Here is a 16,623-nt window from a genome sequence, read left to right on the forward strand (position 1 = left end):
TGTCTCTTATTTTCAGAAGCCATTATTCACGCAGGTCATCAAACTATCGTGACAAGTCACGAAGAGAGCATTATGAAGTAGACGCCGGCCTGGCAGAAACAAGTAAAAGATAAACGCTCCTAATGACCCCGCCGTGTTTTCGGAGCTAACATTACTTGTTTCCTTCACGTTATCTGGCAACCCGGACCAAACTGCGACAGCGCCAATGGCAGCAAAACATAACTGTTAGTGGCGAGGAGGATGACAGCAATAAGGTGAGATGGGCAACGTTTGAAGTCAACGATGGCAATGTTATACGTGCAGATTATGTTGCGATCCATGTCGTGTTGCGTCGATTTAACATCTGTCTATATTTTTAAATAAACGTCAACTTTTATGTCAAGTTACTGTAGTATTCCGGCAAAACGTTAGCACACTGTCAGCAGCTAAAGCTAACTATATTAGCTGACGCTTAAGTTAGCCTGTAGAGCCTCTTGAGTTGGCTGTAATCACTAGCCCTGATACAATTAATACCAGTAAAAGATAACTAAGTTGCCTGACAACTGGGCAGTCAGCGTTTTGCATGCAGTAACATCTTTCCAAACCGTGGACAAACAAGATAAACCGAAGTAGGCCGGTGAGTTTGTGTAGCTAAATGTTGACTCTTCAGCTAAGTAACGGTAAACGTTAGCTCGTGTGCTAACTGTGTCGAGACGATGTCAAAGCAGGTATCTCTTAAATACACCTGACCTCAAAGGTGACGCCTTGTGCAGTCGTAGTGTTAATACAGTATTCGAAGAAGTGTAATGTAAGTAGGACAGTTTTTTTTTTGTTGTTTGTCATATTGTTTAACCTTCCACCATTTCGTCTCTCTCAGCATGATGCTGCCTATTGATGTTAACCTCTTAGAGAGACGTGTCAACTAGTTAGTTTAGTTAGTTTACGACCACACTAACTTATTTCAACACTTGAGAAGCTTTCCTGTATTTTCACTGACACCGGGACCAACTTTGTGTTTCAATTTTGGTGTGCACATTCATTTGGTTTGCTGTATAGTCAAGACTAAACTGTGACTAGTAAATAACAGTTTCATTGCCCACTTCACCTTTTACAAACTAAATATCTTAAAGCTGATTGGTTTTCATTTTCCCAAACTGTCTTTGAATAATTTTAAGTTGTTGGCACACAATGTAGATCCTTCTATAAGGGTAAAGTACAACTTTAAAATCACCCAACAAATTAATGAGACACACTTTTTAAACTATTGAAGTAGAAGCAGACAAAATATATTTTAAAGACTTGGAAATAATTAGTCAAATTATAGGCATACCCCCTATAGGTACCTCTATGTGTTTATTCATACAGATGTTTTTAAAGAAATCACCTTTATTGTCTGTATTTGTGGTGTGGAGCATTGCTTTTTTTGAGTTGGGGTTATTGTACTGTTTGTTAATCTATACAATAGATAATGAGATAAGTAATCACCCATGTACCCACAAAAATAACAGATAAAGGATTTTAAAATGATGAAAACAGATGGAAGTGATGTTCTGCTGTAGTTTTTTTTGTTTGTCCCGTAAGTAACAGCTAAATGTCACTTGGCACACAATCAACCAAGCAAAACCTAAATGTAGTCTTAAGAGTTTTGTGTTGACCAGCTTGAGCAGGCTGATGAGATTTGAAATGTGTAAAATAACCAGTGTGTCATTGCAACATATGTTGCTGATCCCTTTCTTCTTCTGTTTTTCTGTTTTCCATTCTGTCATCGCTGTACAGTGGATGCTGCATTTCATCGTACATTTTTTTCAGTCTTTTTAACTTCAAAATGTTTGACTAGCTAAGTGGTACATTCAAACATTCAACCTACACTGGCCATAGTGCAGTTTATCCCTGTATTTATCCTGATGGGCATTTTGTATGGTCAGCAATGTAAAAGATGGCTTCAGGGCCCTGCTTCACTTGTTGCTATGAAACAGAACTACATGAGCCTGTGCATGTGCAAAGATAGTCTAGAGGCCTTGCTGAGTCCAAGCCTGCGACTCTGGAGGTGGGAGGGAGAGGATCTGTTCGACTCTCTTAAACATGTATTGATGTGGTCATGCAAGTTGTGATCAGCAATGATACATTGTGCACAACTGATTCTGTAAGCCATCACCCTCAAAATGTCTATTAACCTTCAAGGTCTTCCATGAAGATCAGTCTTGTTTATTACCATAAGAATGAGTTGTTTGTGAAATATTAGCAGTTTCAGAACATTAACCAACCATTTGAATGAGAAATCCCACCCAATATATTGGCCATCATTTGTTTTCTACAAACATATAACAATCCAGATTAACATTTTTTATTTTTTTTGTAATTCTCATTGCTCAGAATTGATATAGGCTCAAGTAATGTAATCTTGTTATTACTAATATGCTGCCTCAAGAGTTTTAGTGTAGAGTTGTAGTATAGCTGTAAGTGTTCTGCATTTACTGACTGCCTGAAGAGAGATGATGAGCTGTGTTTGGGTTAGTCGTGACTGGTAAAAAGGAGTTAGCTGATGACAAGGCTGTGTTGCTAAGCAACTCACATCATGGGCTGCGCCTCTTGAAGCTCGCAGCCTGCTGTATTCTGCACTGCAAGACTGAGGGAAAGTGCAGTGCAGTCTAGTGTGTCTCTTCATTAATGTACTGGTTATTCAGATTGTATGATTACTAATAACCATGCGTACATATGTACACTTAGAGTTCGGACTGCAGACTCCCCTAAACCCTCCTCTTCTTTACCATAAAACAGATTTGTTCCCTAAGGAATACTGTTCAATTTAGATTGTCTGTCAGAAGGCTAGAGGCACAGGGATACTCTGTTCAGCCCACACTTTGTCTCAGGTTTAACTCTCGTTCTTACCTTGTATGTGTCTGCATTGGATGCTGCTTACGACGCCACAAGAGCGTTTGTGCTCATAGGAGCAAGCATTGTTCTGCAGTACATTAACACCATTTGTGCAGGGTGACAGGAGATTCAATTTAAACTTGTAAGCCTGAGAGAAAGGGACGCTGGGGGAAGACTTTGTCTGTATTTTTTATATTTAATCAACAAGCACATAAATATCTGTGGCAAGGTTCTATTTTGATTGTGTGGATTTCTTCGTTGTAGAGGTGTAATTCAACAAATCAGCAAACAATGTGACTTCAACTGTAAGTTCATGTTGCCATTTGAGTTATTTTTGAATATATGTTTTGAAGCACTGATGGTTAAATAAATATATTCATTTTCGTAAATACTAATTTACCACTATTAGGATACATATTAGAAATACGACTTAAAATATGAGCAGAAGGCTATTGTACAGAATATTGCTGATGTAAAGTAAAAAAGCCCTAAAACAATAACCATGATATAAATATGTTATTACATGAAGCAGCACACAATCATGGGCATAAAACATGACCACAGTGTTTTTATAAAGGGTAACTGCAGGTCACCATTGTGTTACTCTTCGAATCTCTGAAGCGTTTTTTTCTTTTACACATGCACTAATAGGTGGAAAGGGACAGAATAAAAGACAGAGAATTGTCAATTTCTGCTTTTGACTATGATAATTTAAAATGAAGGATCATCGTCATCAAATTTTCAAATTGAAACCCCTGTCTTTTTGTGAGAAAGTACCAGGATAAATTATGTAATATTCACAAGCTGATGCTATTTCCACTTAGCATTAGTGAATATTAAACTTTTTTTTTTCCAGGGTTTTAGGTTAATCTCTTGCTGCATACCAACAACACCTAGGACAAACAACTCTAATATTGTGTCTGCAGTAGATGCTGTTTAAAGTTTGAATGTGCAGTGTATTGTAGTTTACAGCTTTGAGCAAATCCTTAGTTGTGACTTTTAAAGAATCGTTGGTTTGCAATGATGAGGGTCTGACATTTTACAACAGGAGTGACAATCAGATAAAAAATTATAGTCTGCACACATGCCAATCAAACAAACAACTAGGCTTGATTGGTTTGCAAACCACTAACACCAAAACTCCGAGAGATCATACCTATTCCCATCCTCTGAGTCCTTTGCCTGCACTGCTGGGTTGGTCATTTGTTAATTTGTGTAGGTGACTAACCTGTTCCATTCATCTGACTAATCTTGTCACTTCACCCAGGTAGTGTTTCTTACAGGTGGAGAATTTAATGGTCTAGCAGAATAAATTATATTTTTAATCACTTTTCTTTTGGTTGTGTTTGTAAGACATTTTTATTTTGGCTCATCCACAAAATTGTTGCGCCATTTGACAGAAACAATGCAAATTTAGGTTCATGACAAGACTCTGCTGTGTAACCCTTAGATTTGTATTTGAATAAACAACTATAGAGAAAGTTGGGGGGACCAAAGGTGTGGCAAGGCCCCGAACTCTAAACTCTTAAGTGGGCTTGCACTGATTTTTGTTCTGCCAAAAAAGTCTTTTTACAGCAAACTCACTGAACACGAAGTCTTTTCTTAAGCTCCAAGAGGGATAACAAGTCAATATTAACTAGGCAGGAGTGCTGAAATAAGAGGAAAAATATGCTTTCACAAATGCTAAAGGTTAAATGTGTAGTTTTAATGATGACTGATTTTGCATGCTAACAAACTGCTGCACTGAAATGTTTTATTCTCTAAGACTCTTCTATTTTCTTTCTATCCCAAGTACAGTTTAACAAGTTCATGCTTCTAATGTACATGCCTCTAATCTAAATCTAAAAGAAACTTCCCCTTGTGTTTTGGCTTTTTTTCAGGACTTAATTGTTTGATCATTTCCTGCTCATATAAGGGAGACGTGGTTACTTAAGCTCCACACTCAGAGCCTGTAGTGCTCAAGGCCAGCATTGAGTATGATTCCTTGGTTGAGGTGGAGGTGAGGAAGCATGGAGTGGAAATCTGAGATGTCCAGACAAACCTGATGACAGTATGGTCAACGGTGGAGAAGCTCAAAATGGAAAAACACCCATGGAGGGAGGAGAACATTGACTCAAGTGAGGCACAGCATGGCACTGACGATTCTGAGGATGGAAGCAGCTCAGACAGCGAATCAGAAGATCAGCAACAGCAGAGGACTCAGGTGAGCAGCAGCATCAGATGTAAGAAGAGGGAGCCTTTGGCTGTCACGAAGCCCCACCGACAGCTCTGTCGCTCTCCATGCCTCGACCGGCCCAGTTTTTCCCAGAGTAGCACTTTGCAGGATTTCCGTGAGGATGAGAGCAGCACAGGACCAGGGGTCAAACCTGCCAGCGATAAAGAGTACCAGACCAAGATGGACTTTGCTTTGAAGTTGGGCTATTCTGGAGAGCAGGTGGAGACGGTGCTCAACAAGTTGGGGGCTGCTGCACTTATTAACGACGTTCTTGCTGAGTTAGTGAGACTTGGAAACAAAGTGGAGCCTGAAAGTCAACCTTGCAGCAGTACAGCAACATCAACATCCCGTCCCCCCTGTGTTAAAGAGACTGTTAGTCCAGAGGTCTCAGTGGAAGATGACTCTGTGGATACGTATGATAACCTCAGGCCTATCGTCATCGATGGTTCAAATGTGGCCATGAGGTAAAACACAAACAAACATGCATCCATATTTGATTTCCCCGTGTTTTTATAAAGAAAGTTGTGAAAACGTTTATTTCTTTTTAACTTCATCTTATAATACGATGTTTCATTTTCTAGTCATGGAAACAAAGAGGTTTTCTCTTGCCGTGGTATCCAACTTGCTGTTGAATGGTTCTTGGAAAAAGGACACAAAGACATCACCGTATTTGTTCCCGCATGGAGAAAGGAGCAGTCAAGGCCTGATGCCCTCATCACGGGTAGAAAAGCAATTTTTACAAAACTGATATTTTATTAGTATAGGACATTGTCAGATATTAATTAACATGTTAAGAGGACTGAAAGGTTTTTTTCCTGGCTGAAAATTAGGCTGAAGGTGGTACCTTTCTTACCATGTGCACACACATGTGCATGTCTCCTGTGCACACTGGTTTAACCAAACACTTGTTCACAAGCAATGTATTTCAGGAATTCCTTTAATTGTAACATTGAGGAAAGGATATCAAAATTAAATTCAATACAACATGGAAGCTAATGGGTTGGATTACAGGGTTACAGCAAAGTTGTATCAAATTAAATGATGTTTGTTGGAACCTGGGGGTCCTCCCACAGTACAGTTTGAGGGACAATTTCTTAAATTCTGGTGTATTTTTGTGCAGCACATGAAGTTATCTTCATTACAAAGTGTTGTTAAAGGAAAAAAGTGATGCAACAGAGAGGCTTACACGACTCTGTCCCAACTTTCTGAAATGTATTTCTGGCACCAAATTCAAAACGGGTATTTAATTCCCCCCAAAATAATGAAAAAGTCATTTTCAACATTTGAGGTGTTTTCACTCTTCTATTTTCTATCATGTATGGAACTTCAATGTTTGTCATATACCATCATGCTCTGTTTTTTCATTAACATTTTACACAACATTCAAACTTTTAAAGGGCTACTTCACCCATTGAAACATGAATCTGTATTGACATTGTATCATATATGTAGTAGAAATGTGAAAGAAATGAAGTTGGTGCCTTCTTGGCTGTGAAAAGGCAGAAAGTGTCTTTTTGGCTCATGTGGATGAAAGACACCAAATCCCAGAATGCACAGCACCGCAGGCCACTCCCACTAAGGTCCTCTATTTCAGAATCAGAAATACTTTATTAATCCCAGAGGGAAATTTGATCGTTAACAGTTTCTCCAAAATATACAGTATAGCAGTAGAAATATAATAATAAAAACACCTCACTCCTCACCGCCGCCGAGAGGCAGGCCTTATGTCTCGACTGCTGAGCTGGCAGCGGCCAGCAATATAGCAATATAGCAATATAGCTGCGAGACGGTTGCTGCCGACAGGCCGGTCTTGTGTCACGGCGGCCAGCGGCCAGCAGCTAGCGGCCAAAACACAAGACCGGCCTGCCGGCAGCAACCATCTCGCCGCTATATTTATATTTTTTTGCCATTATCAGCTTTCTCCATAGAGCCTGTTAGCATAGCTTCCAATCAATATGGCGGACGTTAAGTTTTGATTCTGGGAGTGAGTTCCCACCCACTGATCTGTGATTTGTCTGTAGCTTCAGTGGTCGAAAATTTGAGGAACTAGCGTTGTAGTTTCACCCCGCTAACCGCAACAGCTTCCAGTGATGCATCGTCATTTTGCGTCACTGGAAGCTCCTTTTCAGACTTAAAAATACAAAGATTTCCCATCTCATGGGAAAATGAGGGAGGGATGCACGACCATTCAAAAATACTAGCAGGTTTCTAATGATACAAAGCTTAATGCAAATGGGTGAAGTATCCCTTTAAGGACTTAGAGTTGCAACTTAATGTTCATCAGTGTCCACTGTTATTCTTAAAGATTTGTTATGATATGGGTTTGGTAGTGGTGATATAGTTTAATACTTACTCAAAACTTCTCTTTCAGATCAGGAAATACTACGCAAACTGGAAAAAGAAAAGATCCTGGTTTTCACCCCATCTCGGAGGGTTCAAGGCAGGAGAGTGGTGTGCTATGATGATCGCTTCATAGTGAAGCTGGCTTATGATTCTGATGGAATTATTGTGTCAAATGACAACTACAGAGACTTGCAAAATGAGAAGCCAGAGTGGAAGAAGTTCATAGAAGAGCGTCTCCTCATGTACTCTTTTGTCAATGACAAGTAAGAAACCATAATGCGTTCTTTTGGCTGATGAATAATGTAAAAATCTAGGGATCTTTACTCGATGCATGGAGCCATGTTGATTTGGTTGAAAAATACCAAACCTCCTCCACGACATGAAAATGTTTTTTAAATCAAGGCTACTATTATAAATGGTGTTTGATGCGAAACATTTTTTAGAGGAAGAGACTGTGTTTACAGACGATGTATCAAGTGTAATTAACATGACGTTTTTATCACAGCAGCACACACAGAAACAATATGGCAGCTTTCAATAGCAATTCCCGCTTCCTGCGGCGGTCTTTGACGTAATATCCCGTGTTTCCACGGCAACTATAAACACGTCCAGTTACAACTATAAAATTACAGATTTCTATGGCTTACATAACTGTTGGAAATATTGCGGTAATGTAAGTCCTCAACAACAAAAAACATATAACATAGGTTTAGTCAATTTTTTATTGATAAAGATATTTTAGTGTTAAAATTCTAAATATTGTCATATTAAGTCATTATTGGGAAAACAGGTTAGTATTTCTGTTTATGTCAGGTACTTTATGTGCTGAAAATAAATACTCTAACACTAGAAAATTAAAATGTTGAATCTTTGTTTTCAATAGGTTTATGCCCCCTGATGATCCTTTGGGAAGACATGGTCCAAGCTTAGAAAATTTCCTCCGCAAGCGCCCTGTCGTTCCAGAGCACAAAAAACAACCTTGCCCCTATGGTAAGTTCTCTAAATGTCAATTTCAAAGTATCGGAAGAATGTTGTATTTTTGCATCAGACTTTACTGTAATTGTATCATTTAATTGACTTGATCTACTCGTTCTTTAAACAAGGGAAAAAGTGCACATATGGACACAAGTGCAAGTACTATCATCCTGAGCGTGTCAACCAGCCACAGAGGTCGGTGGCCGATGAACTACGGGCCTTTGCCAAATTGTCTGCGGTGAAGACAATGAGTGAGGGGGCTTTAGCTAAGTGCGGTACTGGTCCAGCAACTGTTAAGGGGGACATGAACTCTGAGGCCAAGCGTGTGGCACCCAAACGCCAATCTGACCCAAGTATTCGCTCAGTGGCCTGTGAACCTCCTGAGGCACTGTCCGCTGCTCGGAAGTCTGAGACAAATTCAGTGCCTTCCCTTGTGTCCGCTCTCAGTGTGCCCACCATGCAGCCTGTCAAGAGCCATGCAGCTGGTGCCTTGAACACAAGATCAGCCAGCAGCCCGGTGCCAGGTTCTCTGCAGTTCTCCCACAGTTCTCTGGAGCACATGTCTAGTGTACAGTACCCTCCTATTTTAGTTACAAACAGTCATGGCGCCTCTGTTACATACGGTGAACAGTTTCCAAAGTATGACTCAGTTAGCGACCATGGCTATTATTCGCTACACAGTGATTTTTCAAACATGAGCATGAGCAGCATGCACAATGTTGACAGTTTCTGTAGCATGGAGCACGAGCATGGTGTGTATCAGAGAAATCCCAGCCACTGCCCTGAATCCTGTCTCAGCCATTCGAACAGCGACTCGTTTTCCTCTTACGCTGACCTTTACCCAAGTTCGGTGGACAGTAGCTTGGAGGAGAGCATGAAGGGGCAGCAGCAGTCTAACGCACAAGCTAGGATGCAAGCATTCTCCCATGGCTTTCGTCATGAAGCGCTGACTAGAGTTCAAAGTTACGGACAAGAGGAACCCAAACAGGGCCCCCGTAAGCAGCAGTCTGGATCTCATCTGGCACCCCATATCCAGCATGTTGCAGTGGGAGCCAGGTCCAGCTGTCCTGGAGACTATCCCCTCGCTCAGAATGTCCTCCCACCTCTGTCCTCACAGCCCACACGGTCTCTTGGCATGACTCGTATGGACAGCATATCAGACTCAAGGCTATATGATAGCAACCCAATGAGACAGAGGAGACCACCACTGTGCCGTGAGCAGCACGCCAGCTGGGACCCTCTGCCATGTGGTAATGAGTCCTATGGATATCATTCATATCCATTGAGTAACAGCCTGATGCCATGTTGTGAGCGGGTGATGGTCCGGAGCATGCCAGAAAAAATGGAACAAATCTGGAACTCACCATGGGAGATGCCATCTGCAGCTGAACACCAGGAGCGGTACGTCATCCCAGACCACCAGTACCAAACATATCGGAACCTTTGTAACATCTTTCCTGCTTACGTAGTCCATTCAGTAATGGAGAAGAACCCTCATTTGACAGATCCACAACAACTCGCTGCTGTCATTGTTACAAAACTGAGGTCATGCCATTGAGCTTTTAATCTTATTTACATAGATGGGATATGACAAAGGAAATACAGATGTTTTTTGATGCAAAGACAGGCACTTGTGTAATGTTGCTGCATGTGCAACATCTGCCCTCAGGAGTTTATTTTAAATGTGTCGGGTGGAACATTTTGTATCATTAAGTTGAGATAGAAGTAATCAGTATGGAGAAAGTTTATCTTTAATTGTAAGATGTTTCACAAAAGAAAGCTGCAGTTTTATATGAAGTTTTGTGCAGTTAAAGTGAGGTACAACCTTAAAAGAAAACAATTTCATAACACATTCATACAACCTGAGCAGGAGCTGCATGGTACCAAATTTATGACCAACAGAACTTTTGTGAAACCTTATTTAAAATATTTATAGAAGTCTGCAAACATTTAGCATGACTGTTGAATATCAGATCAAATATAGGTGAGTCATTGTTTATATTTGATTGATGAACAATCTTTATGGAGCCCCAAAGTAAAATCAGCTGGTGACTATCTGTTAACTTTAGCAACAACCTTGCCAAAGTCATTACCAGTGTTGCCCAAAATAGACTGGTATAGCTTAACAAGGAATGTGCTACTTGCCTTTTAGTCATTTTAATATTTGCATCAGTGGGACGAGAGAGTGTAACCTTGTCAGCATGTGTGATCTAAAAGTGTTTCTCAGAGAAAGACAATGACTTATAAAGTGTCACTTTGTAATTTTGCTGGCCTGGCTAGTGAGTTATTAAGCGTCTTTAATAAGCATTTTAAGCTTTTGTGTGTAGTGTTTCTTTACTTAACGGCAATCTCAAATTTGATAATGTGGAATAGTTGCTGCTGCAGGCAAGTGATGCCAGCTTGCTAATCGGAAGCAGTAGTTAAGCTTTATGTCTGACACAGGGCGAGCAGTAATAACACCACTGATATAGTTAAGGGAATTTTACAAATAAAAAGTGTCATTATTGGATAAAACTTGATATGAAATATAGGGCATACCGGGGTGTGGTTCGAAGATAATGGTTTAGATTACATGGCAACACAGTGCAGATTGGAAGTGATCTTGACAAATTCTCTCACACTTGCCTGATGTAAGAAGAGTAGATTAAGATTAGTTCATTGTGTACATCTTGTTCAGGTCCTGTGAACGTGTTATAAAATGCATCTATAGTGTTTCGGGTTCAGGGGAACTATAGATAACCATGCTTAGATCTGCCTCTGCTGTATATAATTCTTGTGACTTTTTGTGCATTAATTTTAAAGATAAGTAAAAAGGGAGGTAGCCACATACCTCACAGCATGATCAATGACATTTAATGGCCTTATATCTGAATGACCTCACGCTTTAGTCGTTGTCTGATGGGTTTCAATGAAAGTCTTCGTCATTGAAGCCACGTTTTTTCAAATGTAAAGCACTATCTCAGTATCTAAAGAGATATATTTTCTCAGCCTCACTTAACAAAGCTACTATTTTGGTAGAATTTGACAGTGCACAAAGCAAGCCAAACAAGAGATTTGACTTGTAAACGTGCACATTTCTATGTACATATAATCACACAAAAGCCATTATTTCAGAGTCATTTATAAGCTGCTAAATAATGCCAAAAAAAGAATTTATATAGTGTCAGTATTCTACATTAATTTACGTTAACGGTTTGCCGAAGTGATGGGATTATATTACAAATGAACATGTGTTTGGATTATTTCCTATTTTACACTATACAGTTACCTATCTGATTTGATTGGATGCTACATCCAGGGTTTCCCTATCAGTATACGTCTTTGTTTGTAAAAGTATTCAAAGCATCTTTGTTTGAAACAGGCTCTCTAATGGACTCCCTCATGTTGTCAGTGGAGCAGTTTATTTGAAGGAGCAGGTCAAGTTTCTTTCAGAGCCTACTTTTATATGCACCCAAGTCCTTTGATGATTTCCAGCTTTTGTCGCTGTGAGAACTACGTTCCCTGATCAGTTTCAGATTTTAAGAGACACTTTGTCAACTCGGAGGAATTTGACCATTTAAATTGTGTCAACTGTATTGATTTGAAGAATTCAGGCATTGATCTAAACTAGTGAGACAATTCAGTGTCTTCAACTGATTTCACACAGTTTCTTTGGTGCATATAAATGTAGTGAAACTTTAAGAATTGACCTCAGCGAGCTGTAGTGTGGTTGAGTCGAGACACATTGTGGAAATGTACTATTAGAGGTGGAAACAGTGCTAACCAACACTGTTTAAATGTTTGCACAAAGAATTCTGCAACAGGCTGAATATGTACCTGATGAGACATTTGTCAGATTAAGTCAAAGGATTCTGGCTGTAACAGTTAGACCTCTGAGTGAGTTAAATACACGACGCATTTTGGGGTTTTTCCTTAATTTGATTAATAGATTTCCAAAATGACGTGAACGCTAGTTGGCATACTGGAGGCATTATATTCTGAATGGCGTTTTATGGGAGGCTGTATTGCTCACATACAGATGTACTGTTCGTATGTATGCATGCAGCCAGCCTCCAAGGATCATGAAAAGGGTTTGGCTGTGCCTTGCAGCACATTGCTCTCAGGATGCTTTCAACTTTCTAATTTTCAGTCTTGTCCTGCCAAAAACCCAGTAGTTATTGGCAAGAGTACTTTGATTTATTAATGATATATTTTGTGAAAACTCTACATGTAACATGTAGTATCTTAAAGTAAGTTATGTACATCTGAAACGCTACGATGGCATTGCAAAGCTGTACTTTTTGTGTAAATGCTTGTTATTCACCTTGAGTTCTCTAAAACTGAGCTCATAGAGTGGCTTTACGTGATGCAGCTTTAGTCAAAGAAAGTTATCAGTGAATTGGACTTCATGAAGGCCGTTAAAATCCTTAAAGACTAAAAGGCTTAACATTTTCACAATAGGTGAATTTTCTGGCCGTTATTGAGCCAATGATTAGACCTTGTAAATTGTGCTTATGGATGGGTGGATGGTTGCCTTGATATACTTATGACCTATAGTAAGTTGCCAAGGTCGTAAGGTCAAAACTAGTTCTTATCAACTGATAGGAGCACATGTATGTTCCTATGAGGATGACCACCCTTGATGGTAATAGTCCATTTCCTTTTCTCTTCTCCCACCCTCAGGGCCAAGTGAAAGCTGTTTGCACCATGTAAAGCCAACCCTGATAGCAGTTTCATGTGTTCGTGTTTTTTTTAAAGGGAAATGCCACTTATTTTAAGGATGCAGGATATTCAGGCCTAACCTTGTAAAACAAAAGTGGATTAGGAGAGAGAGTTGTAGTCATAGTGTTTTAAAAAATATACGATTAAAAGCACAGAAAGTTTGGCTCACCTTGACAGTGAATGCAGCATTTAAACAGATCGGACTTTTAATCGTTTTATTTGGGAAATTCTTTATGCTATCAAAGAAAAGTGTAATGCACATTTTTTAACTGAGTGTATTCCTTTTTAACAGAGTTTATTCTGACTATGTCTCATTGGTGGTGCATCAAAAGTTATTTCTTTATAATGTTTAGGTACAACCATGTAATATGAGCAGACTTAAAGAAAAAAAAAAAAAAACATTTGAATGTGTTTTGCCCAAAAGAATTTTGGGTTTTGCTGACTTTGTTTTTCATGAAAAAAGACAAGGCCACTTAAGGCCGGCTGTCTGTTCATGAGAAGGTGAAACAAACTGCCTAATGTTTCTACATGTGAAACAATCAGATTGCAAGGCTGCTGTCAAGGTTGTTTCTGGCATTTGGCTCAAAGTTTGCGTGCCGTCCTTTTTCCTTGGGAAGGTTGAGTTGTCATCAAAAAATCTTGGTCCATGAAGTACTACATACCCTGATGGAAAACACAAATCTAAAAGTAATAATGTGAACCCATCTGTTGATCAGAGGCTAAATTAGGATCACAAGTGTTGTGAATTAAAATAGCTTAAATTGTATGGGTGTGTGTCTTAATTAGATCGATAACACTGGAATAGTCAGTCACCCAGATGAACTCAAAATAAAATGACTTTGTTCTGTTTGAAAAATAATTACCACCATAAGATTTATATTAAACATTTTTTTAAATCTTTACTAGATCCTGTAACAGAGTCCTTTAAACTCGATTAGTTTGTTTTCATAAAGGCGTACACACATGATTTAATTTTAGCTGCTGACATGGCTCAAGCATGTGTGTTCCTATTTCTGGCAGAGTGCCACCTAGCAGCCACTTGTCTGTAATAAGATAAAATGCACTCATGGACAATGTGGGCCTGACAAGTATCAGAGCAAATCCTCATTGAAAGCCTAGTGGCTTTTAAATGTGGGTCCAAAATGCTGAAAAACGATTGTGGGATGCTGCTCTTATCTTAAAGGTTAGCCTGTGTTGTTTTCACAAGTTCCATCTGGACATTTTCACACCGGACTAAAAGGGAAGAGGAAAAAAGAATGACGGTCGCTATGGCTTTAATTGATTCTTTCTTTACTTACTACATTCTATATTAGAGGTATCTAAAGACTGTGCTTGCTCTAAAGACTATTTTCATAATGATCTCTGTTCACTGGGTGAATGACATTTCCAGGCCAAAAATAAATTACTCGCTATCACAACAAAATCATTTAAATGTACCAATCCAGTGTTGTGCTGTTATTCTCAAAGGTGACACTTAAGACCAGAAGGTTGTTTCATAGTCCCCGTCCTCCCTTTGTGCCGCAAACAACTAAGCCACAAATGTCTAGAATTGACTTTTGCTTGTTGATACAAATTGTATCTATACCTTGAATGTAACAAAATATGAAATGTATAATATGAAAAAAAGTTTATTTAAATAATGAGGGGGTGGGGTGGGGGGATCAATGCCGTAATGTTTGTGACACTGTGTGTCACAGGGAGTAGCCCATTGGTATGAACTAATTCTTACTGGGTACAGTAGTAAACTTACAGGGACATTTATGCTATTTCAAAGTGCACAGATACCCTGTGTACAGCTGTAAGCATCATGTCCTCCCTGTAAATAGTCACACGTGTGTGTGTGTGTACATATAGAAAGAGTTCTGTAAATGTGAGAGTTACTTCAGTTGTTCTAATACTTAGATTATTTCTGTGTTGTAACCCGTGCACCTTGGTTAAGTGCATCTATTTACTCTGAATTTGACATGTCTGCTTTATGCTATTTTAATGGGAATTTCAATATTTTTGAAACTATTTTGCCTAATAAAACATGCCAAAGTTCTTCTTGGGTGGCTTCGTCAAACATGATTATTTTCTTTGCACAGTGTGAATTTAGAGCAACTTAACACCAAACACAAATCTGCTTATGGCCTGACGGTTAAAAACAGTTCAAAATATGATACAGAGTTCTGTTATTGGCTGATCTCTTGTTGCCAGATGATTCTAACTCATACCCTATCAGATCTACAAGAAGAAAACAAGCAGTATATGAAACACACTGAATGATAAACATAGTGATAGCTTTACTCAGATTTGTGTTTGCTGTAAAGGACGGTTTAATAAACGAAAAATTCTCTTGAGTTTTGGATTCAAGGACTAACACTATGTTAACAAATAAGACATGAATTGTGATCTATTCTACTATAATTCACAAATGGTTTGGTCATAATTTTGCTGTATGAGGCCAGTGGGGATTAGAAGTGTTTTTTTAAAGATGTAAATGCTGATGTTGTCAGTGAGTATTAACTTCAGTTCAGAATCACTTTTCTAATGGCTATGAGCAACACCAAAGTGAATTTTGATGTACACATGTCATGTAACGTCACATGCTATGACCAACACACACACATGGACACAAACACACACACAGTGTTGTGTCCAACAATGGTGAACCCCCTGGAAGTCTTGCAGTTTCTAACAGCATATGATTTTGTCAAAGTTGACTTGCTGGTGTTAAAAAAGCCACAACAACAGGTCCACACATTTGAACATGACTGTACATACAGGTAATAGTACATACAGTGAAATACTCAGGTCAAATCACACAAAACAGTTTGGATAACTCATTTGGTTGTTTTCTATTCTTGGAAAAGTCAGTGGTCACATTTCTGAGGTAGTAACGGTCTGCTGTTTGAGTAGACCGATGTGTTGTCCATGTACAAAGGGAAATATAAAGCAAGTTTTTTTTGTGTGTTGTGATGATCTGTGGTATTGTTATCCATGCTGAGTGGAAAGCATTGCTTTTATAGACCAAAATGCACAAAAATAGAGGATTTTTGGGTCTGTGGGCTCAAACAAAATGTAAGTCTTAATGACAAAACGTGTTTATCTCCTTAAATAAAGCAAAATTCTGTTCAAACTGTGTTTTTTCTTCTCGACTGGAATGAGACCTGAAATAATTGATTTTTTAAAAAAATTGTCATGAACTAAGTGAAAGAAAGATAAGGAAATATTTGCCTTTTTCAAATATTTGGATATACCCAATAGATCTCATGTATAAGTCTCTTGTCTTGCATGCAGTGTGTAACATTCAGGCCTTTGTTGTTACTATTAGGTTACGATAACAAAAATTGAATTGAAATATATGTTAACTTATAACTGTGTCAGTTGTTTATTTGGGCAGTTGGACAATATAGCCAAAGCCCTGTAACATTAAAAGACAGCAGTCAACTAAGCATACACATACAATTAATAATATGTAGTCAGACAGCTCTTAAACATGCAAATGTTTGCAGGTGGGGACAGGACACTTATTGTCTCCCATTGGCTGTGTCCCG

At 39.0% G+C, this 16,623-nt stretch overlaps 1 protein-coding gene across 1 annotated transcript; it reads left to right on the forward strand.

Moving 5' to 3' along the window:
• Nucleotides 1-191: 191 nt before the first annotated feature.
• On the forward strand, nucleotides 192-16,205 carry zc3h12b (zinc finger CCCH-type containing 12B). The gene is made up of 6 exons (XM_020630248.2): nucleotides 192-254; nucleotides 4,734-5,532; nucleotides 5,650-5,789; nucleotides 7,440-7,674; nucleotides 8,295-8,401; nucleotides 8,515-16,205. The coding sequence occupies exons 2-6, from the start codon at nucleotides 4,898-4,900 to the stop codon at nucleotides 9,942-9,944; spliced, it is 2,547 nt and encodes an 848-aa protein (XP_020485904.1). The 5' UTR covers nucleotides 192-254; nucleotides 4,734-4,897; the 3' UTR covers nucleotides 9,945-16,205.
• Nucleotides 16,206-16,623: the final 418 nt, after the last annotated feature.

The sequence above is a fragment of the Labrus bergylta genome, chromosome 14 (genome assembly GCF_963930695.1).
Source record: "Labrus bergylta chromosome 14, fLabBer1.1, whole genome shotgun sequence".
Taxonomy (NCBI): Eukaryota; Metazoa; Chordata; class Actinopteri; order Labriformes; family Labridae; genus Labrus; species Labrus bergylta.